Source organism: Acinonyx jubatus, chromosome A2 (genome assembly GCF_027475565.1).
Source record: "Acinonyx jubatus isolate Ajub_Pintada_27869175 chromosome A2, VMU_Ajub_asm_v1.0, whole genome shotgun sequence".
Lineage (NCBI taxonomy): Eukaryota > Metazoa > Chordata > Mammalia > Carnivora > Felidae > Acinonyx > Acinonyx jubatus.
Genome location: NC_069383.1, coordinates 77,278,409 through 77,301,601, shown reverse-complemented (window position 1 = coordinate 77,301,601; position 23,193 = coordinate 77,278,409). Strand labels below are relative to the sequence as shown.

The 23,193-nt window shown below is 41.8% G+C and overlaps 1 protein-coding gene across 2 annotated transcripts in view; it reads left to right on the top strand.

Moving 5' to 3' along the window:
- Positions 1 to 23,193, top strand: part of GRM3 (glutamate metabotropic receptor 3) — a 219,156-nt gene that overhangs the window by 100,726 nt on the left and 95,237 nt on the right. Inside the window, exon 2 of one of the 2 annotated variants that reach the window (XM_027071784.2) lies at positions 20,297 to 20,908. The exons of the other annotated variant lie outside the window; for it this stretch is intronic. Within the exon in view, the coding sequence (XP_026927585.1) occupies positions 20,441 to 20,908 (468 nt within the window). The 5' untranslated portion in view covers positions 20,297 to 20,440. The remainder of the gene's footprint in view (positions 1 to 20,296; positions 20,909 to 23,193) is intronic. 2 annotated transcript variants of the gene reach the window in all.

Genomic DNA, 23,193 nt, shown 5'->3' with positions numbered 1-23,193 from the left:
TCCAGGACTTGCCGCCATCTCTCTCGGTGACCTTGGAGAAGGCACACAGCCTCGCTATGCTTTCAATTCCAGCATGACACGAACGCCTTCCTGCAGAACTGCTCACCAAGAACTGAGGAAGCTAAGAAATCGGATGGTTTCAGCGAGAATTTTTTGGACAAAACACACCACGTCATCATTACAGTAAAATGAACGCATACTCGAGTTTTGGATACTCATGGCTGGGAGGAATTTTTTAAAGAAGGTCCCATCCCCACAGTTTCTGAAAGAAATCTATAGGCTGACAAAAGAAGAGGATCTTCTTTTGTGTAAAGTTGAAGATAAAATATCTACCTGATTAAGTGAGCTCGCTGAGGACAAAGGCTGTCCCATTTACCTCTGTATCCTGAGTGCCTGGCATGTAAGCACACTGAGTAATACTGTTTAAACGAATGGATGATGGAAAGGGCCAAATGAGAACTAGCTGGCTATGTCTATCCATACTTAAAACAAAGCAGGCCCCCAATGAGTATATTGCTTTTTCCTTTTCTCCTTGCTCTTTTCTTCCCTCTTTGCCAACAACACAAAGCTTCTTATAGCTAGGCATCAAACATTAAATGTTTTTCTAGAGTATCGAGTGGCTGACCCTATTTTCTGATGCTTTCCTCATTTAGTTCTCTGATCTTTATACTTTGACTAATTCGCTTGTGTTCCATCCTTGCGGGGAGGGCATTGGACAAATGAGACAATAGCAGGCTGTTCAATGTATCCCTACCCCTGGGAAACCAACCAGACACACGACTAACAGAGGGTCAGTCGCGGGGAGAAAAATATATATATTTTTTAATGACTTCAATAGAAATTTATGCTGGATTTGGGAGGAGAGCCAAGTGCTGTAAAGTTAAATAGACAGACAACTAGAATTCCAGAAATAATTGTCACCATAAAATGGAGAATGGGGGAAAAATGTGCAAGTCAAAGAATACCTTAGAAATCATTCAGTCCCACCCCTTTGTTCTACGGATCGGAAGACGAAAGCTCAGAGACCATCCAAGGGCACACAGTTGATCAGAATCCAGCCACAGCCTTCACCACCCCTGTGTCACCTCCTGAGCCAGGATGAATCCCTCGCCTGATGCATTTGCTAATGCCAAAATGGGGAAAGCTGATTTCACAGGGCTTAGATCACTTTACTCAAAAAGGATATTGGACAAAGATCCAGCGGTACTCTCGGTGATTCTTGGATGAAGCAGACCCTTTGGAGTCAGCTTCTTTGAATAACAGGGTTGGCAGACATCACACACCTCTGGCCTGACAAAAATTAAAAGGAGCCAAGTGCCCCATAATGGCTTCAGATTCTAATGTCGACTCTGTACTGATTTTGTAGAGTAGAGCAATGACCACTGACACCCTTCAATGCAGACAGCACGCTCAGAGAGGCCTTCGGACTCATAAACTCGGTTCCAGTCCTGGCTCTGATTTCAAGTGATTTAATAACAGGGACAAGACCGCTCGCTGCTCCCGGCCCTCGGGGGAGCTAGAAGAGGCATTTTATAAGTTCACTTCCACACCTAAGTGTCCATGATTCCATTACGCATACAATTATCCTGAGAAAAGTTGAAGCAGGTCACCCTTGAGCCATGCGGTGAAAAGTTAGCTGCCACATCAGCTTCACAAAGTTCACAAAGACAAAAGCATGTCTCATCCAGAAAATGTGCTGTCCATTAAAGCTTCTAACCTTACTCCCTAATATGTAACAAAACAGAAAGCATAACGCACCTTCTAATATCTTGGGGGTAATAAAGATTTCAAACTATTTCTTTAAAAGAAAGTTGACAGAGGTGTCCTGGTGGCTCAGTCGGTTAAGCGTCCAACTTCAGCTCAGGTCATGATCTCACGGTTTATGGGTTCGAGCCCCGTGTCAGGCCCTGTGCTGACAGCTCGGAGCCTGGAGCCTGCTTCAGATTCTGTCTCCCTCTCTCTCTGCCCCTCCCCTGCTCATGCTCTGTCTCTTTCCCCCTCTCTCAAAAGTCAATACACATTTTTTTAAAAAAGATTTTTTTAAGAAAATTGACAGGAGATTTTTCTCTGTTTCAGGCCTATTTTCTGTGAGCCCATTTGATTTTATAAAAAGTCTTTTTTCTTCCATGGGCAACCACAGTATTTAAGATCTTTAGCCTTCTACGTAAATCAAAGCCTCTCTTCTCCTTATAGGTGCATTCTCTCAACTCTCTCGTTTGTCCACATCGTTAGGCACCAAAGAGTTTTAGCCTCAACCGTATCCCACAGAGCCCAAGTGTAACACCAAGTGAGAACTAAACCCCTCGGGAAGACCCTGTTGTACCATCCTGGTATCATCCGCTCTGCTGGCCAGCTCAGCTCTCCCCACGTCTGGCTTCTGCGTCCCACCCCAGGTCACATCCTCAGTGGTTACAACCTAAACTACCAGCTCGGGCAGCGTGACTATAACCAACTGTTTCTATTAATGATTTCTTCAAGACCATGTCATCGTCCAACAAACACGGAGCTGCTCACTGCGGTCGTTGTCAAAGCAGCTAAATAGCAGGATGCACTTTGGGGCAGCTCCCGCTCACTTCCGAACCCCTGGCTCAGTCAATTGTGATTTCACGGCCCAGTGACCGCGCGGCCGGAGCCAAGGTCTTTGGCGGGAACGGTTGACTTCCCGCGCTCGGCGCACTGTCCCGGTTCCTGTCGCCCCGTGTGCCTCGTCCTCGTTCAAACGCTCAGCTATGTGAAGGAGCTGCCAGCCTCTTCCCTTTCTTTCCTCACCTGGCAGGAGAGAGCCTGCGGATACGCCTATTATTTTCCTTTTTCGCTTTTGTTTTAACCTTTCACTTTTTCACCTTGTGCTCAGAGCAGCAGCGCGTGGCCAATAGGCGCTTTGTATTTTACAGCTGGCCACCCTTGATCCCCGAAATTAAGCAATAGAGTCCCTCGTTTTCTGCCTTGGCTCACCCATACCGGTGTTACCCCCACCCCTTCCCACCCCCACTTTTGTTTAACTAACTGTTCCCTTGGGAAGGGACATGATTTTCTAATGGAAGACATTCATCAGCAGGAATTCCAAATCACGTGGGGGGGGAGGGGGAGTAAGAGGTCTCTCTCTAGAAGAAGATACGTTTGAAGAAACTTGGGCAGTGTGCTACATCCACACATGTTCCCAAACATGCGCCACACACACAAAGGAGATTTTATCCGGGGTGGGGGGGGGGGGTCCTTCACAAAGTTTCAAAGCCACACTCTACAAGAGGAGCCACACTGCTTATCGCGTGGAACTCAGATTCTTCCTATGAAAACTGAGAGGATCAAGGGGGAGGCTCAATGATTCCCAAAGCTTTCCCACTACAACATTTCCCCTCTCAGATTTTAAAAACAAGGCACACACTTTTCATTGTGACGCAGAGAATAATGGCCATTTGGAGGAAGGGGCAGTGGAGCTACCGCATGAAGAGCTGCTCTGAAATTTCTCATGGAATTAAGCAGCGGGCTCCTCGTTTGTGACTTGTCATCAAAGCAGCTCAAAACCCTCAAGAAAGCTAATCTTCTCCCTTTGTCTCACCTGTGACAGAGATGGCGGCATTGTTCCTGAATCCACATGTCGAGCCTCCAAGCTAATAATGCACTGCAGAACAGCATTAGAAGGCAAATGTTTAAGAATTTGTTTCAGTCGACAGGAAAACATCGTTCACTTGCTCAAATGCTAACGTTCTAGCAAGGGATCTCACCTAAAGCCCATGCAACGTCAGTAATATTTAAGGAAATCCACACGCTCATTCTTTGTGCAGTTTTCACTGAAAGATATAAATATAACTAAGATGTGGTGTTTCTCATAAAAAAAAAAAAAAAATTCCAAGCTCCTTTGCTAACTCTTACTACAAGTTTTGTACCTAATAAAGAAATGATGTTTTCAGACAAAAACTGCTTTCCCCTGGGTATTCAGTGCTCCTCTGGGTGTCACGTCAAGGGCGACCTCTGTGTGTCCTACCACAGATCCTACAAAGTGGCAGCCTTCCCGTTGTGAAACGGGTCACTGAGAGGCTGTGGAGGGGCATGCTTGGAGAGTTCTGCCTCCATACCACTGGGATAACTTTGCCTACAATTTCACAGGAATTGCAGTTTAGGGCTTTCAAAATTCCCCAAGGTTATTACACCATATGCATGCTGAGCAGCAGGGTGCAAATGTCTTGTACTAAGCCACAAGTTAAAGAAACATCTGGACAGTGGATGGAGTTGGCTCCAAAGATGGCCCTGATGAGAAGGCTAATAGATGCCAGGTGTGGAAACAAGTTCATGTCCAAAAGTCCCCTCCATGGTTAGGACCATTTCCACGTGTCATGGCCTAGAGGAAAGAGTCCCCTGAAACTAAACTGGGACACGTATAGACTTGAGACAAAATGCTTTTGAGGTCGTAAGACTATAGGAATGTAAGGTTAGCCAACACAAATGTGTTCAAGGAAAGAGAAACATCAGAAAGCCGCTGCAAGTGACTTACATGTCATTTCCTTCTTATCTGCCTCTCAGAATCCTCTGGGATATTAGGATATGATTCTCCAGAGCAGGGCATTATGAAAGGAGGGCCAGAGAACTGGGAATCAGACAGATCTGTTCCACTACTGAGTGGCAGGAGTCCTGAGCAGGTAGTACTTAAGTCTGTCCCTAAGCCAGTTTCACTCATCCCTTTACAACAGAAGTCTTGGGAGGAGTAAATGAGTATATATGTAAATGAGTAGGAGTTCAAAAAATATTAGTTACTTTTTCCATTCAGGAAGGAAGGATCTAGTGAAAAAGAAACTAGGGTGTATTGTAAAATGTGAAACAAAAGAGAAAAATATTTATTTAGTTAACAAATTTTTTTTCGCATACCTGCTACGTGTGGCCTGGCAAAACATGAACCATCGCCAAGAAGGACGATACTGACCTGCACAGATCTGCTGGTCCTCACAAGTGTAGTTATGATAACTGGTTTGTGTGCATCTTGCCAGGGAGAGTGCACCACAGTTTAGGACCAACGGCATGCTTTTGAAATATGGACTATGACCCAACATGTAATATAAGTGTCCTCTAGAATAATGCAACCTGGAAAAATCAAATGAGGTCGACTTTCCTAGTCCCATGAGATAAATCACTGAGTTAACTTGTCAGATTTGGAAAAATATGCTGAGTTAAGAACGCAAAGGAAAAGCGTAAAATATTGTCTTTATGTTTCCTGGGAACTAAAGAAAATGGGCTGTAAAAGAGAAGGAAGTGAACAGGTAAAGTGGGGGACACTGGTCCTGCTAAGACTAAATTGAGAGAGACAAGTGATACCTGAATCTGTTCAAGCGGCCACAGGTAACACCTACAACTTTAGAGCAATATCCTGAATAGGCTGGATGGAGAGAAGACAGGTATGTGAAACCCAATACAAGCAGGCTCTCGCAGTCAGAACCACAGATCAGTGGAGACTGATGCTATCCCATGGTAGCAGCAGGGAAAAGAAAGCCAAACTTGGAGCTACCATGACCAAAACAGCAACCGGGATTTAAGGAAAGCTTGAGTTGAGAGACAACAATATGTACCTAAACGATTAGGATAGAAGAATAATGAAAATCAGCTTTCTATACAATTATTTGTGACCTTTTTAAATAAGAGTCCATTGTAAATAGCAATAGGGAGAAATTGGGAGCATTAGGAAGATACTAGAAGCAGATGCCTGCATATATTCTCAGGACTGCTGTCTACTCCATTTCGATATTGGGCCACTGGGTTGATCTCTGTGGGCATTGGTTTCCCAGGCATCTAAAATGCCCCCAGACCTCACAGAGGGCAGGATGGGAACACTAAAAAATTAACCATATCTAGAAAGGACAATAGTATCTGCAGCCCTTGGAACTCTGCCCTGACAGTTAGCCGCCCTACCCTGCAATGCTAATCTAGCCCCATCGGTGCAGTAGAGGCAAACAATTATGGCAACGGGAGGAGGCATCTTTTGGTCCTTACCAGGTCTGGCCCATCGGTGGGCTTTGCCCAAATTAGTTTGGGTTACATATCCCATTTAGTGTTTCATGGCTATCATCGCCTCAAGAAAGCATACTTTATTAAATTCAGCAGGGATGATATCCTACTCCTTCTTCCATCCTTAGAACCCACCAGAGGGCCTAACCCGGAGATACGGGAAGTGATTCTAAAGAAATTATTGAGCAGAATTTCTTGAACGCTGGAACACAATGAAGTCAAGGATTAATTCCATTCACTTTTCAGAACTCAAACTGTGAGAGCAGCAGTTGCCCCCCCACCCCCCTCAGAATGGGTTCCTCTGATGGGACCTCACCACTGGTGCTCTCATCCAGCCCGAGCTGGGAAATCACAGATATCATTGTCAGGCTGCATGTGACTGGTGTATTGGTCGATTGCACTCAGCTTCCTGATTTCTACTTCCATAGGAAAGGAAGGAAAACAAAGTGGCTAGCTGCCAGCTATAATGAGAAGGAGGCCTCTGCAGGGCCAACACTCACTCCCAGCGAGGTAAGGCCCCTCCTTTTACACCAGGACCTCTCACCAGGCGGTAAGGGATTCTCTCCTGAGGGTACGCGTCTTCGTCAATAAGCCCACAGTTGCAAGTTTATGTCATTACCCCTGTGGCCAATTTGTCATACACAACCATTAAAAAAAAATACACAGCTGCTCTAGGCACTCTTTTTCACTGTAGCCTTGCTTTCTCATTGTAAATTTTCACTGAAGTGTAATACACATGCAGAAAACCGCATCCGTCATAATTGTGCAACTTGATGAATTTTCACAAACACCCCTCCTCCCCCATGAAACAAGAACCCGGATCAATAAGCAGGAAGTTACCAGCACTCAAGAAGGGCTCTCACGCTTCCTTCCAGGCACTAACTTCCCACATCCCCAAGAGGGAAATCCATCCTGACTTCCAACACCATAGATTATTTTTGCTTGGTTTTGCCTTTTATACAAGCAGATTCAGACAGTGTCCACTCTTTTGTGTCTCACGCCACTCTTTGCTTGCCTGGGGAAAGGGGCCTTTATGTAATATCAGAGCACCATAATTTCATGCTGGTAACTTGGGGGTGACTCGAGGAGAAGAAAGCACACCCCGAGGCTGTGTCATACAAGGGCTTTGTGTCACTCTTTGTCTTGTTTAAGATACAGACAAAGTCAGAACCAGTTTAAAAGTTCAAGCTAGGCAAGAGACACGTTAGTCCTGCTGGTTGAAAATCTCTGCCTCCAGTTACAGCTACACGGTAGGAGCTTCCCGCATTTAGACGTGTGCTAAGACAGAGGGATCAGTTCTCCCTGAAAATCATGCAGGGCCTGGAAAAGGAGGCAGAAGGCAGCCCAGGCTGGTCGGCACAGACACTGCAATTACCATGGAATTTAAAGAGTAATAATCGTTACAGCCACAAGGGCCCAAACCATTTGTACCTGAGGCACCGACTCCGCAGGACAGTGAAAATTAAGATGATCTGCGGACAGAAACTTAGACATTCTGCTCTTAGCGTACAAGTCAGCTAATAATGTCCTAGTCCAGTCTGACTCAGAACAAGAGGTACCCAGCCCTCTTTCAATAAAACTCAGTATGACAGGAAAGGATCAAGAGAGCAGGGATGAAAACGTGTTTTTCAGGAGAAACGGAATAAATCCATTTGCTATGAGCACCTTGCATCTTTTTCGTAGGTGATTACTTTCCACTTTCTCCCGGCATTTTATGGTCTCTATCACCCATAAATGCCAAACAATCCAGAATTTACTGGACACGTAGGAGCTTTTAGGCCCTACTTTGCATCATTCGGCAAGCCAGTGATTCCCCCAGATCACATAGCTCCTAAACGTTAGCCAGGAGAAAATCAGCGTCATAGAGGATTACTACCAGGTGGTTCTGTTCACTAATTGAGAAAATGAAGACTAGACAGTCAAAAGCATCCAATCCTGAAACAGCACTGGCTTTGAACCAGAGGTGGTTATGTGGAGGGTCCAGAATACCCCCCAGCTTCATTGGAGCACATGGCAAATTATCCTCACTATCAAAAATTTTACTAGTAACTAATCGTCATTGAGCTAATGTTTTGTACTGTTTCATTTAATCCTATAAACAAGCCCATGAGAAAGGCACTGTTATTGTCTCCATTTGACACACGTGTAAAATGAGGGACAGAAAGGTGGTCACATGCTGACTATAAAGTACACTTAAACATTTGTTTGACTACAGGGCCCACGTTGTAAAACACTGACTTTCAAACTTTCTTTTTGACCATGAGCCAGTAAGAAATTATTTTACCTTGTAACTGAAAACATACACTCATATGCACCAAAAAAAGTTTTAGAAGATAATACTCAGCCTTACTACATGCCTTTGGGCATTGTCTACCCTCCTTTCAATTCTTCTGCTTCCTTTTAAAATCTCGTTGCAATTCACTAATGTATTTCATGACACGTGAACAGCTTGTGATCTTCAGGTAGAAAAAACACTGATCTAAGTAAGGCATGATGCTATACTGCCTTCCCAGGCTTTTCCTATTTGATTCCCTAGGAATAGATTTTTAAGAGCATACTGTTAAATATACCTCTAGTGGTGTGCTGGTAAATGTTTAAGAACCAAATCTGTAGGATTTGTGAGGACAGACTGACTGTTAATGTTTACTAATTTCTGCAGTGTAAGTACTCCCATCATGGCTAATTTGATGCTATCAACGTGGTATCACTGAACACAGAATTGGAAATAAATATGTATAATTGGCCCTGGACACCTCAGACCAGACAACTAAAGCACATCAATAATTTTCTCTAAAATTTTTCAACAAAGAAGAACTGGAAAAAAAAAAAAAGTTTTAAAGTCACATCAGAGACCAGACAACTCCATCAGGCTGGAGATAACTTGTCAATGGCCCTTAATTGCCTGGCGTTTAATCATCTATTTGAGGATTATCTTAAGCCCCGAATTTCACAGTGGCTGATATGCACAAGTTGTTTCTATTTGAGTACGGAGTTCATAAGTGCTGTAACTTGAAGAACACCAGTTAGGCCCTCATACTGAATTGCATGTACACTGAGGTATCTAAAATTCCATGATTTAAAACGTTTCTCTTGTCTCAAGACAATGTTTTGGCCCATTAAAAATTTGAGCACCCCTAAATGGTTAATAAACTAACATGCATTAATGTGCTAAAAACTGACAGCTTAATATAGCAGATTGACTTCACTTGTCATAAGTAAGAGTTTTGAGAAAACTGGAATTCTGGTAAGAGTATAAAGGCAGGGATGACTGGAGTAGTTGCATTTCTAGGAAAAGCCATCCATAGGCAGGCTAACACAGTGGGAACCATCATGAAGCCTGGGTCCATCTGAGATTCTGGGCAGAATCAGTCATCTATGGAAGGGCATGCCTGAGCAGGAGGAAAACTGGAGGATTAAATAAAATAATTGACACCTAATATTAATCACAGTTTCTGGCATAAGGTAGGTGCTCAATAAATTTTAGTATCTTTAATGGGAAGGGAATTGGAACAGAAGGGAGGTTCTATTCAGGAATCATCTAGTGACACGTGACAAACAAATTTCAAACTGATTTAAGCAAAAGAGGAATCTGCTGTCTCTCATAACTGGGAAATCTAAGCTGGATTAAATATCACATATGACATTGTTAGGTTTCACCATTTCTCTATCTCTTGGCTTTACACCTCAGGCTCTCAACTCATGGTGGTAAGATGGCTGCCAACAGCTCTGGGCTTATATCCATTTCTCTACATCACCCTAACAGAAAGAGGATGTTTTTCTCCTGGGAGTTCTAAAAAAGTTTTCAGATTAACCCCAGTTGGCGATGACTTGGTCACAGACTCATCCCGGAACCAACTGCTGTGGCCAGAGACATATCACATTCTGGTTACTCATGTGTACCACCTATCAAGCCAGGAATGGATTCACCTTGCTTTATGAACATTTGGATTGGCTCCCCAAGAGAAAATGTGGTACAGTTTCTAGAAAAAAATTAGCAATGGATGCTAATTAGCCAAACTACAAAGCAAAATCCCTTTTTGTTCTAACTAATGACAATCTTGCTTTAAAACTAAAACTTCCCCCTAATTTACCACATCGGATTCAGCAAGTCAATTCAGGAGTGATATTCAAAATGTTTAACGACTCGTCTCATGTTATGAAAATGGACAGGAACCAGACTCTTGGCGCCGGAACCTAGAGACCCTACCGTGCCAGAATTTGACACTTTTATTGCTGGGTTATGAGGAAATTGGGAGAATTGGTGGAGATACACCAGAGGAGAAACCAGAGCCACCAGGAAAGTGGAGGAATATTCAGAGGGCTTGGTGGATTTACTGTTCACCAATTAGAGGGAAGTATTTTAATATTTTAACAACCAGTCCAGCTGTACCACTGTGTTCCAGCTGTGTTTCATCCTTGACAAAATCTATTAGCAGCTATATAATAAAAAAGAATGTGCTATGGGCTACTACCTGTCTTACTGTCAGAGGCATGGCCTTTGAATTAGGAGATCGTTCTTTTAGCAGAAGTCCTGTAGAAGGTGCAAAAAGGTTTTCAACTAACAAGATCTAGGATGGATGCAAACATATACAGAAAGAAGTAAAATCAAAGTACAATAGACAAAATGGTAGTGGGACTCATCTTTTCTAACCATTTTTTATTTGTGACAAATATAGTTTCCCTGAACTCATTCTAACAATGCCTGGCAGCTGGACTTAACAGATCTTCTATATTAACCCGTGCATTTACCATTTCTGGTGCGCTTCACTCCTTCCGATACATTTGAATTTCCATCTGGTGTCATCCTCTTTGAAGTAATTCCTTTAACATGTCTCATAGTTTAAGTCTGCTGGCAATGAAATCTCTCACCTTTCGTTGCCTGAAAAATCTGAATATCACCTCAATTCTTGAAGCATATTTGAACTGGAAATAGAATTTGGGGATGCCTGACTGGTTTCTCCCCCCCAAGAACTTTAAAGATGCCATTCCATTGGGTTATGGCCACCACTATTTTTGATGAAAAGTGAGCCGTCATTCATATCGTTACCCTGCACATACGTGCCGTTTTACTCTGTTTTCCAAGCTTTCCCTTAGGTTTTAACAATTTGTCTATGATTTGCTATATGTGGTTTTATTTGTATTTATCCTGCTTAGGATTTGCTGAGCTTCTTGGTTTTGTAGTCTTATGCTTACCACAAAGTTTGGGGTATTTTCAGTCACTATTTCCTCAAGCATTTTTTTCCTTCCATTTTTTCTCCTCTCTTTCTGGAACTCAAATTACATGTGTATTAGACCACTTAATATTGTCCAACTGAACATTGAAGCTTTGGTCAATTCTTTTCAATGTCATTTCTTTCTGGTCAGATTGGATCATTTCTTGTCATCTATCTTCCAGGTTTTTATTGACTGTTTTCCCATCTCCAATTTGTTGTGCCCCCTCACACACATTTTATATATTTAAATATAGTAGTTTTGTGTTTTTTTTATAGTTTCCATCGTCTCATGAGATTTCTCATCTATTCATTCATTTCTTTAAATTTTTGAACATATTTACAATAGTCTACTTACAGTTCTTACCTTCTAATTTCAAAATGTGAATCATTTCAGGGCCTATTTCTATTGAATGCTTTTTCTCTTTACTCTGGGTCACATTTTCCTGTTTTCTTATATGTCAAACAATTTTTGATGAATATAATTTATTGTCACATTAGCTTACACACAACACCCAGTGCTCATCCCAACAAGTGCCCTTCTCAATGCCCATCACCCATTTTCCCATCACCCCCACCCCCTATCCACCCTCAGTTTGTCCTCTGTATTTAAGAGTCTCTTTTGGTTTGCCTCTCTCCCTGTTTATAACTATTTTTTCCCCTTCCCTTCCCCCCTGGTTTTCTGTTAAGTTTCTCAAGATCCACATATGAGTGAAAACACATGATATCTGTCCTTCTCTGACTGTCAAACCACTTTTGATAGCATATTGGTTATTGTGGGATGATACTGAAGGCAGTCTAAATGATGTCGTCTTCCTTTAAGAGTTTTGAGTTTTGCCTTAGCAGGCAGTTAAGTAACTGGTGAATAATTTTAGTTTTGTTAGACTTAGTCTTAGTCTTCTTAGGGCAGGTCTTTTCTAGATGTAGTCCTATGACATCTCCCTTGTTCCTGAGCTTGGCTCTTAGTTGTAGAGCATAGCCTTTCTGGAAATTTGACTGAAAGCATAATAATGCCTGGTGTGGTCTCTCCACTCAAGGTGGGTTAGAGTTTCATTAGTTTTCTGATATGCATGACCTCTGATATTGACCTTTCTCTCAACCCTCTGCAGGCAGGTGATCCCTGCCAGGCCTCAAGGAATCTCACCCTGTATATGACATGACTAACCTTTGCACCACATAGATCTCATTCTCACCATCTCTATGCATCCCTCTGCCCTACAAATTGCAATCACTTCAGAAGCCAAGAACTCTAATCTCTGCCTCTGAGGTCAACGAGGCTGCCCCTGCCCCAGGGCAGAATAGTGTTCCCATGTAGAATGTTGGGAACTTCACAGAGTAATCATGGCAATTCCTTCATGTGTTTCTTTCTCTCAAGGATCATAGTTTGCCTTATACATTTTGTCCATTTTACAGCTATTTTCATCTGGAGGGCAGTTTCAATACCAATTACTATGACTGGCCAGAAGCAGAAGCCAGCTGTAGGTATTCTAACAACTTCATTTAGCACTAGGCAAAGATGATGGTCTTTCAGATGTTTTATCTTTTACCTACTGAGAACAATTTAAGAGATCCGCATGATATTGTGGGGGAAACACATAGGACATATGTTGATATGTGTTCTCTTTTGTAAGGCTCTATTGGGCAATAATGATAAAAGCTTCCTTAGATCCTAATTCTATATTTACTTCCCACTACTACCTTAAACAATTTGCATTACAAATTTCTCTCTCTCTCACTCTCTCTTCTCAGCAATAGATAATGTAATTCTTTCTCACCAGGCAGCAGTAAAAGTTAATTCATTGTGCAAAACACTTTGACATTATACAAGAGAAAGGACTGTATACACACAGGACATTATTAACAGCAGTCACTTGATAGATCACATGGCCAACTAGTAAAAATGTTCTCCCCTGAACAGCATTCCTCCACTTCTTCTCCTTTGCCATTTTGTCCAGAGCTAGAGGGAAAGCTTTTGACAAACCCAGTTTCTGTACTCTCTGTTCATGCTGACAAACCTATAACTCCTATTAGATTTGGCAGCTTCTAAGAGGAAAAGGACAAAGGTAGACTGCAGGGAATTTGGGGAGGCTCCAGTTCCAAGGCTTTGTAATGAGGTTAGGAAACTTGAGGATGAAAACCAGCTGAAATGGCAACACACATACTGCCCTCACACACACGCACACGTACGCACACGCAGGAAAATACTGTGCATGTTGGTGTTTAGAACAAGAAAGATTCACTTTGAATTTTTATCCACTCACTTTGAATAAATTTTTCATATATATTGTACGTGGAATGAATCAAGTTAATATTATTGATTGGAAGTAAATTAGCAGCAATTACCCTAAGGACCCAAGTTTAACACAATCGTACATCTGTTTGCCTACCTCATAAAAACACTTTTTTTCTAAATTCAGAGGATTGAAGGAAATAGGATTTGTGACTTTGTAGGGGGTAGAGGGGGTCAAAGTTCAAATAGTGAAGTGGGCATTTCTCCTTTTGGCCTCATCAACCTCTCTTTCTGGCTCTCATCCCAAATGGCAGCATCTCCATCTTCCAGAGAGCCACCTAGGGTCTGGGGCTGCTTCTGTCTTCTCTGTGAATAAAACAGGCTCACACATCAAATCTAAATACATAGGCCTGGCCTCCACTCTTCCGCCTTGTCATTCATGCATCATAGAACCTGACCTGTAGGTCCTGTGTTGTTTTACATTTTTCCTAATCTCCCTGGGACCACCAATGTGTGTCCTAACCTTTCCAATTTCTCAAGCGCTCTCAGCTTTTCTAGTTTTACTGCGTATCTTTTTCCTTAAAGCAATTCAAAGTCAAAGGAAAATTGAGAGCTATTTGGGTCAAGTTTCTCTAGTGCCAAAGTTGCATCTTGACCTATTATAATGTCACTTTGGGGGCGGGAGGGGGGGCGGTAGTGGTCTTCTCAGCTATCTTCTTCATTCCCTGCAGAGAATTTCTAAATTATTTTTCCAATCCTCTGACTGATCTCTCAAAAACCTACATGCTCCTTGGAATTTATCATTTAACCAATACTTGACAAATTTATATGTGAGGCACTATGGGAAGTACAGAAATGTCTAAGGCACTGTCCTTGATATCCAATAGCTTACAATCTAACGAGGAAGATAGAAGGAAAAGAACAAATTGTTAAATTTGAACTTAAAAAAACTATGCAAATAAATATTAAAAAATATGATCATCATAAACATAGCACAAACTATGGGAATTCAGCAAATGGAATTAGACCACCTTACAGCTAAAGTAATTTAAGCTAGAAATTTTAAGTAGATTTGCTAAAAATGATTGGATTTTAAATAGTCATCTACTCACAATAATTTCTTAAAGGATTCTGGGAAAAATACATCTGTTGCGCAGTAAAAATAAAGGAATTAGAATGCGCATGACACATCCTGCTATTACAAATGTCAGAAAGCTACAACCTCTGTTTACCCAATCGAAAATGGCCGTTCAGGAACAAAGACCATGTCTTTTATTGCCTATAATTCTGGCAGCGAAAAATTTTATAGCTAAATTTACAATCAAATTTCATATGCTATCACTAACCCTAAAATTTCTCCAGATCTTAAGGGTTTCTTTCTAGGGGAGAGTGGGCGTGGTGGCTGGCGTTAGATCTTCCCTGAATAAACGACTTATTCATTGAATCAAACTGGATTTCGTTTTCGACACTGTGTCCCTGGGCAAAGTCAAGAGAGGAAGGAACGTACACATTAGCATACGCAGAGCATACACACGCTTCTTGCCCACGTATTCCAGGGGTTTTATTCACAGCGAACCTCTGAGATTCTATTAATGCACCGATTAATAAAACATCGGTGAGCAGGTTGCCCGCAGAGAGGGCTACACATGCTTGTTTAGAGTTGACACATCACTCATCATCCCTGAACAGAGAACTTTGAGCACAGAGCTGCAGTCCTCCCGCTGCATATGAATGTGGCTGCAGTAGGGAGCCTGTTTATCTGGGGGATGTGCCCCTGGCTGATTTCTAATGAAAGGAACCTGAAAAGAAGTGGCTGCTGCCCTTTCCCCCAATCCGATAAGGTGTTATTCACAGATAAACCGTTGCATTAAATTAAGCATGTTTGTCTGTTTTTCAATGTTAAATTTTAATTTCCTGTTCTTTTAGTTCTTAGGGCTTCATTTTAAATAATGCTAAGTGTCTTTAAATTATTCATGGCCCTACGCTCTTAATCATTTTAAATTTTGCTTTAAGGAAAAGGTAAATAAGAAAATATTAAGACAGTGTATTTAAGCATTACTCTAATTGACTTTTAATTTGTAATTCTCCAAGACTACATTAAATGTTACTTAAAGATGCCTCATCAGAAGGCTTAAAGGAAAAAGATTTTACATAGTGTTGTTGTCAGTCAACTTGTTTTTAAGATCTGTATATCTACTTTTTAAATGTATATGATATACGTAATATGTAATGGATTGCTTTTTGAGTCAAGCATTTAATAACAATTACCATGTTAAAAGAAACCCATGGTAAACTTATTTGGAAGATTTTCATAAATGGCAGAGATAGTTGGTAGAAACAGACACGAGTTCCTTTCTGTCCCTTTTGGCATAAAAACACCTAAGCATTTAGAATGTTATTCGACAGCAGGCATAATGTTCACTTGCTTGCAATTACAGTGTATATTCTGCATATCCAGCTCACGGCCTAGCACACACATAGTAGGTGTTCAATAAATATTTCATGAGTGAATGCGCCTCTGATGCTTTGAAAGAGGATAATATGCATGTTCCTAATTTAGTATTCTCCTCGCTGAAGCTTTCACTGAAGTAAATGTAGGTCAGCCTGAGGCCACATCTCTCCTACCTTCATAGGGGCCCGCCTCAGCAGGTATTTGTATTCCTTCCAAATACAAAGGAACCATTTTTCTCTGGCAACTTCACAAAGTAGTATCTACAGTTCTACCTGTTAGTAGTTCTACCAGCAGAGTAATAGGAGAAGAGCACCTTGAGATGACAGGGTGGGCGATGAAATCAAAGAACCCCTTTCTCTACTTTAGTTCCCCTTTACTATGCCACAAATAAAATACTCAAGAGTCATCTGCAAACATACTAGTCATGGATGTCCCTGTCCCTTCAAGGAATTTTTGTTGTGTATCTTCTGGATTGCAGGCAGACATTATGCCAGGCCCTGGATACACAAACATAAATAAAATACAGCCCCTACTTGTGAAACAGGCAGACTAATATGTATTATTACTTTCAGTGTAATGCGATGTTGCCTTTCAAGTTGGCTTTGGACAAGAGGATTTTGTTTCTTTTTTTTTTTCTTAAGTTTATTTATTTACTTTGAGAAAGAGAGAGAGAGAGAGCATGAGCAAGTGGGGGAGGGGCAGAGAGAGAGAGAGGGAGACAGAGAATCTTGAGCAGGCTCCATGCTGTGAGCACAGAGGCTGACATGGGGTTCAAACCATGAGATCATGACCTGAGCAGAAATCAAGAGTCAGACGCTTAACCAACTGAGCCACCCAGGCACCCTGGCCAAGAGCATTTTCTTAAGAGAGAATTAAGTTTTCCATAAACTGTAAGGTCGTCTTTACTCTTTGAGTAGTCAAACTTTCTACTGACCCAAGAGATACCTACCTGTTTTTCAGATACACGGTAAAGTTGTGTTGATGACCTTCTTTTAATTAGCTCTTCTCTTTTATTAGACACATAAAACAATTATTTTATAGAGCAATTTCTGCTTCTTTATCATTCATGATAATGATCACAGTGTCTTTTGCCTTCCATGGTAGTTTTGCTTCAAAGGGAATTACACATAGAGATCAAAGAGAGACCAGAAATTGATATGAAACATACATATATATATATATATATATATATATATATATATGACAGTATAAACTTTTTAAAAACTTATTATTAGGGGCTCCTGGGTGCTTCAGTCCATTTAGAGTCCAGCTCTTGGTTTCTGCTCAAATCATGATCTCACAGTACAGGGGATTGAGCCCCGCATTGGGCTCTGCACCAACAGAATGGAGCCTTCTTGGGATCCTCTCCCTCTTGCTCTCTCTCTGCCCCCCTCTCTCCTCTCTCTCTCTTTCAAAATAAATAAATAAACTTAAAAAGATTTTTATTATTAGACTTTCTAGTGCCCCGTGGCAGATCTCCCGGAGAGTCTCTGGGCTCACGCTGCGCATTCCAATGACTGCCGCTGTCATTGCTGAGGCTCACACCTAAATAAACAAAACAAAACCCGGATGACTCACATGTCTCAAGAAAACAATCTATCACTTGCTTCATGCAAAAGGAACAGAAAGCATGTGGAAAGCTGGGCTTTAAAGGGCACTGCAGGTGTGCCTGGGTGGTTCAGTGGGTTAAGCGTCTGACTTCAGCTCAGGTCGTGATTTCCCGGTTTGTGAGTTCTAGCCCTACGTCACGCTCTGTGCTGACAGAGCCTGGAGCCTGGAGCCTGCTTCGCATTCTGTGTCTCCCCCTCTCTCTGCCCCTCCCATGCTCACGCTCTGTTTCTGTCTCTCAATAATAAACAAAGGTTAAAGAAAAATTTTTTTTAAAAATAAATAAAGGGCACTGCTAACATGAGAAGGGAGAAATGTCAAAACTGTTAAAGTACATACTGAACTAGTTCCTGTCTCTTTTTTTATTGTTGGGTTTTGATTTTTTTCTTCACGCCTTAAAAATCCTCAATGTTGTGCCATTTTATTTATTCCCAATGAGCAAAGAAACAAATAAGAACTATAATAGTAATAGCAAACATTTCTTGAAGTAGCTACAGTAGGAATATAAAGCAGGATTTGAGCAGAGAAGGAAGAGAGGAAAAAATTCTTGGCCTTTCCTGGTAGTGATTATTGAGTCTTTGATGATAAGTGGGTGTTTGCCAGACAGATGGGTATAGAAGGGCATTCATGGCAAAGGGAAAAACATGAGCCACATCAGGCACCATCAACATTCTAGAAGTCCTCTCAGGTAAACATAGTTCAGTCATGGCTGAGGCGCAGAGGTAGGAGGGAGCAGACGGGCCTGGTGAACAGTAAGGCTTGAGAGCTAGCCAGGGACAAGATTCTGGAGCACGAAGAAGTCAATCCTTCAACCTAGAGGCTGAAGGAAGTCGGTATAGACTGGTAGGAGACGGGCCATTCTGAGCAGCAAGTAAGACTCTGCATTCCTCGAGTGCCTCCTCGGGTGGGCCACCATTCAGATGACGAACATTTACCGACAAAGCTGACAGCACACAGCTTGTGTGGTTTTCGGACATCCTGACCAAGTGGAAGACCAGCCCGGAGGACCCCCTCCCTCGTCAAACCCCACCAATACACAATCACGTACAAAAAGCAGGAGAGCAGGCAGGTACCCCAAACCGCACACACAAACATGCAACAGCACCCTGTCAGGAGAATGTTCCAGGAATCTCTGCCATCACCTCTCTCACCGGACTCTAAAAATAATAAGCTTACCTCATCTGGGGAGAAGGGCGGCGCACAGGCGGCACAAGAGTGCCGGCCGGTGTTTGCTCCGGTGCTAGGTAGGTAGGTAGGTAGGTCTGCTGGCTTGTGTACATGCAACTGGGCTACTCCACACCAGGATTCTGGAATGTTCCCTAGGAAGACCCCAGCCTACTGTCAAAAACATGATTATCATGGCAGGGCTTTGCCTGTATCCTTGAAGGTGCGTTATGTTCTACCCTATAATGTAAAAAGAAGCTTGATTTCTGGAAGCATCCTAAGCCACAGTCTACTGCACAGACCCCACCACTGGTAATCACTACACCCCTCTGAACGTGAGGCCACATCAGGAGTTGCCTAACGCTGGCTGGAGGAGGCAGCTATCGGTGGCAATTGGAACTTTCCCCCATCATCTGCAGTCCAGGTGATACCATACAAATTTGAAAATGTTGTACTTGAGTAAGGTTATCTTTTCCTAACTGATAAAAACGTGCCTTGGGGGCCGGCAGCAGGTCTGTAGAACCTCCTGCGATGGTCCTGTTAGTGAGAACAAGAGCCTAGCACGGAGGGGTTATAAACAAAGAGGTGGCGTTGAAGGAAGCTAATCAGGTAAACTTTACAGGACTTAGTGGCTAATTAAGGGTGGAAGCGGGGAAAGTGGGAAGGGCTCAAGCTTGCAGGTTTCCGGCATGAGCACCTGGATACAAAGAAGATCCAATCGCAGAGATAAGCGAGAGTCTATAACCTACAGACCTTGAGATGTCACAGGGATGTGTAGGCAGGGCTGTTTAGCAGGCAGCTAACCTAGGAATCATTTCAGTGAGAGCTGAAACCTTGACAGTGGATGACCGAGCCTGGGGTGGGGAGGAGGTGTTCAACAATGAAATTTGAGACGTAGAAGAAAGAGAACAGAAACCTAGGAAGCTGGAGCAGGTAGAAAGTAGTCAGAATTTCAATGAAGTTCAAGTCAAATGAGGCCTACAGTGGGGTTAGTGGATTTGAAAACTTAGCAGATCAGTAGTAGCTTTTTCCAGAACCGCCTTTTTTTTTTTTTTTTTTTTTTTTTTTTTTAGAGCAGTGAAGGCAGAATCTTGATTGCAGCGGGCTGAGAGTATCTAGAATAAAGGAAGGACAGGAATGTGATGGCAGAAATGCAGAAACGGTGAAAGAGTCACTTGGATGTTTTGTTTCGTCCTCAAATGGAAAGAAAAGAGTGAATAAAAAGGGCTGGTCTATAAATGTAGCTGAAGGAGAAAGGATACAGATTCAATCCAAGTTACTGCCCTTCCATTGACTGACCAGAGTCAATGACCAAGTAGGTGGAGTACTGAACTTGGCATTAGGAAAACCAGAGTCTAAACATCACCCCCATTCCAGGTACACTTTGACTGGTCGCTTCACTGTTTTAGTCCTCAGTACCCATTTCTGGGAGATGGAACCACTAAGATCTGCGTCACCATGTGTTGTAAGGGCTGGGTGAGAATCCCTGGGGGGAGAGTGCCTGGTGTAGTGGTGCAGTATGTGTTTACTAACTGGTAATTTGAGTCATGATCCCTTCAAAGGTCTGATTGGGGACCCTCAATGTAATCACTAATGTTTTGTTTACCATTTTTGTTCATATAATTTTTATCTCTTTAGGAATTTGGTAACAGGCTCTGTTAGTCTGTTCCTCCCTTATTTGAAGGACAGGCCAAAGATCCAGTTTGGAAATGAGAGAGGAGGACTAGCGGGCAACATTGGCTTCACCCATTGATATCTCCCGGAGGTACAGAAGCAGGATTCATGAAGATGTTGACAAGACTCCAAGTTCTCATGTTAGCTTTGTTTTCAAAGGGATTTTTACTCTCTTTAGGGGACCATAACTTTCTGAGGAGGGAAATTAAAATAGAAGGTGACCTTGTTTTAGGGGGTCTGTTTCCTATTAATGAAAAAGGCACTGGAACTGAGGAATGTGGGCGAATCAATGAGGACCGAGGGATCCAACGCCTGGAAGCCATGTTGTTTGCTATTGATGAAATCAACAAAGACAATTACTTGCTACCAGGAGTGAAGTTGGGTGTGCACATTTTGGATACATGCTCAAGGGATACCTATGCATTAGAGCAATCACTGGAATTTGTCAGGGCATCTTTGACTAAAGTGGATGAAGCTGAGTATATGTGTCCTGATGGATCCTATGCCATCCAAGAAAATATCCCACTGCTCATTGCAGGGGTCATCGGCGGCTCATACAGCAGTGTTTCCATACAGGTAAGATTGGCCAGCACTATTGTTAAAATGCTATGTCTCTTTGGTTTCATGTCCTGGGGAAACAAAAAGAAAATATCCTGATAATTGCCTTCATGGATAATATTAAAATATAATCGATTATTTCAGTGGGTATTTGGTAATACGGGCTTGCAGACATAACATTTCTCTAGTGATGAAAACTGTTTAGAAGTGTCTCCGGTAGCTACTGTGGCATAACAAACTATCCCAAAATTCAGTGGCTTAAAGCAAGATTTATTATTATAATTTATAATAATTATAAATTGATCTGAATCTAAATTGATCTGAAGATCAGCTGGAGTGAGCTGATCGAGGTGGGGTTCAGCTGTGGGTGGCTCTATTCCTGGTTGTTCCTTATCCTCCACCTGGAATTGCTGGGCTAGCTCAGACGTGTTCTTCTCAGAGCAACGGCAGAGGTGCAAGGAAATGCAAAGTTAACTGCACGGGCCCCTTCCAAGTTTCTGCTTTATCATTCCTTCTAACATCCTGTTAACCAAAGCAACTGACAGGGCTCAGCCCAGAGTCGAGGAGCAGAGAAATATGTCCTGCCCCCAGGACAAGTGCTATGAAATTACATCACAAAGGATGTGGGTATAGGTGACATGATTATTTGAAGCCATCCATACAATCAACTATCAGAAGAAATAGCATCTAAACTCTGGGGTTTTTTTACACTAATTTTTACTAAAGCATCATTTTGTTCAGAGACTAATTGTAAACAGTTTCTCATGGTGCAAATCTGAAAATGTATGCAGAAAAGCCAGTGAATTACTACCATGGTGGCCAGGGGGGTGGGGGGGGGGGGAAACAATTCAGCCTGTGACTTAAATTAAGATAAAAAGTTGACAATTGGATCTTATAATTATGTTAGAAAAAGAAGGAACACGTTATTCAAACTCTAGCAATTTTTACTCACACGGTCACAGAATTTTAGAGATGGAAAAGAGCTGAGAAATTACTAACTCAACCTTCTCATTTTCCCAAGTCCCAGAAAGACTGGTTTCATGAAAACTCCTATTGGTAGGCAGCTCAAGAACTAGAACTCAAATGTTATGTACTTTTGTGCTCTTTCAACTGTTCCATATGGTTTCTATACGTTAGCTGCCATTCAATCTTTGTTTTTTGTTTTTTTTTTTGGTGAGAGGCACGAAGGTCACAATAATAAAAGTCCATGGCATGAAGGTCACAATAATAAAAGTCCGTGATTCCAAGAGTCATGTTCTTTGCCTCTTACCAAATTACTATAATCAAAGCCCCAAGCACTAACGGAAGTCAGATTACATTCATGTTATCTTTAGATGTCACAAACCACTTAAGTCGGCTCTATTTGCATTGGAATAACCTTATTTCTATCTCCTAGATTCCTGGCATTTAAAATTCTATGTACAATTCTGTGCTGCTCTAAATGAGCTACTTCAAATTTCTTTCCTTCTTCAGAACACACCCTCATATTATGAGTAATTAGGATAATTGGTTTTTCATAAACACCCTTTGGCTTCATTAGGTGGATAGAAAATATTGCACATCTCAGAGCATATTATGTTAATTTTGCCACTATCTCTATACTTGGATCAGGAGAGACAGGATTTGCTATTTGAGAAGAGAGAATTAAAAATATGTATCTGTCATCTTTCAATAATAATCTCACCAGATGGGTGCCAATCATTTTATAAATATTTATATTATACCTGATATTACCACTGGTAAGAGAATATATATATGCTTTTCTGACCTTAGTTTCTTCAGTGCAATAAATTACACTCTACACCAGATGTGTAAATACCTGTTTAGCCAAAGTAATTAAACTATGCCAGGCAAATAGATTTTTTAAACTAATTTTACTCTTTTACTACCTATGTACCTTCCAAAGGCAGCGGGAGGGGGCAAATTGTTTTATTAAAAAAAAAAATCTGGGCTACTAAAATCCTGTATGAGTTCACAAGGGAAGAAGCCACTTCTTAATCATCAAAGGACCTAGCTTATTATTTCAATCATGTGGTCAAAATTAACATGAAGTCACAAATGCTGATATGATTTCTGTTTCCACAGCACAAATAAAGAATCCAAAAGTATCATGCTATAATGAAGGATATCAATTTTCACCACCAGAAAGATGGGGTTATGATTCCAACTCCACATTTTTTAGCTCATGTGTAAAATAAGCAAAATAGGGGTCCCTGGGTGGCTCAGTGAAGCTTCTCACTTCAGCTCAGGTCATGATTTCGTGGTTTGTGAGTTCAAGCCCCAAGTTGGGCTTTGTGCTGACA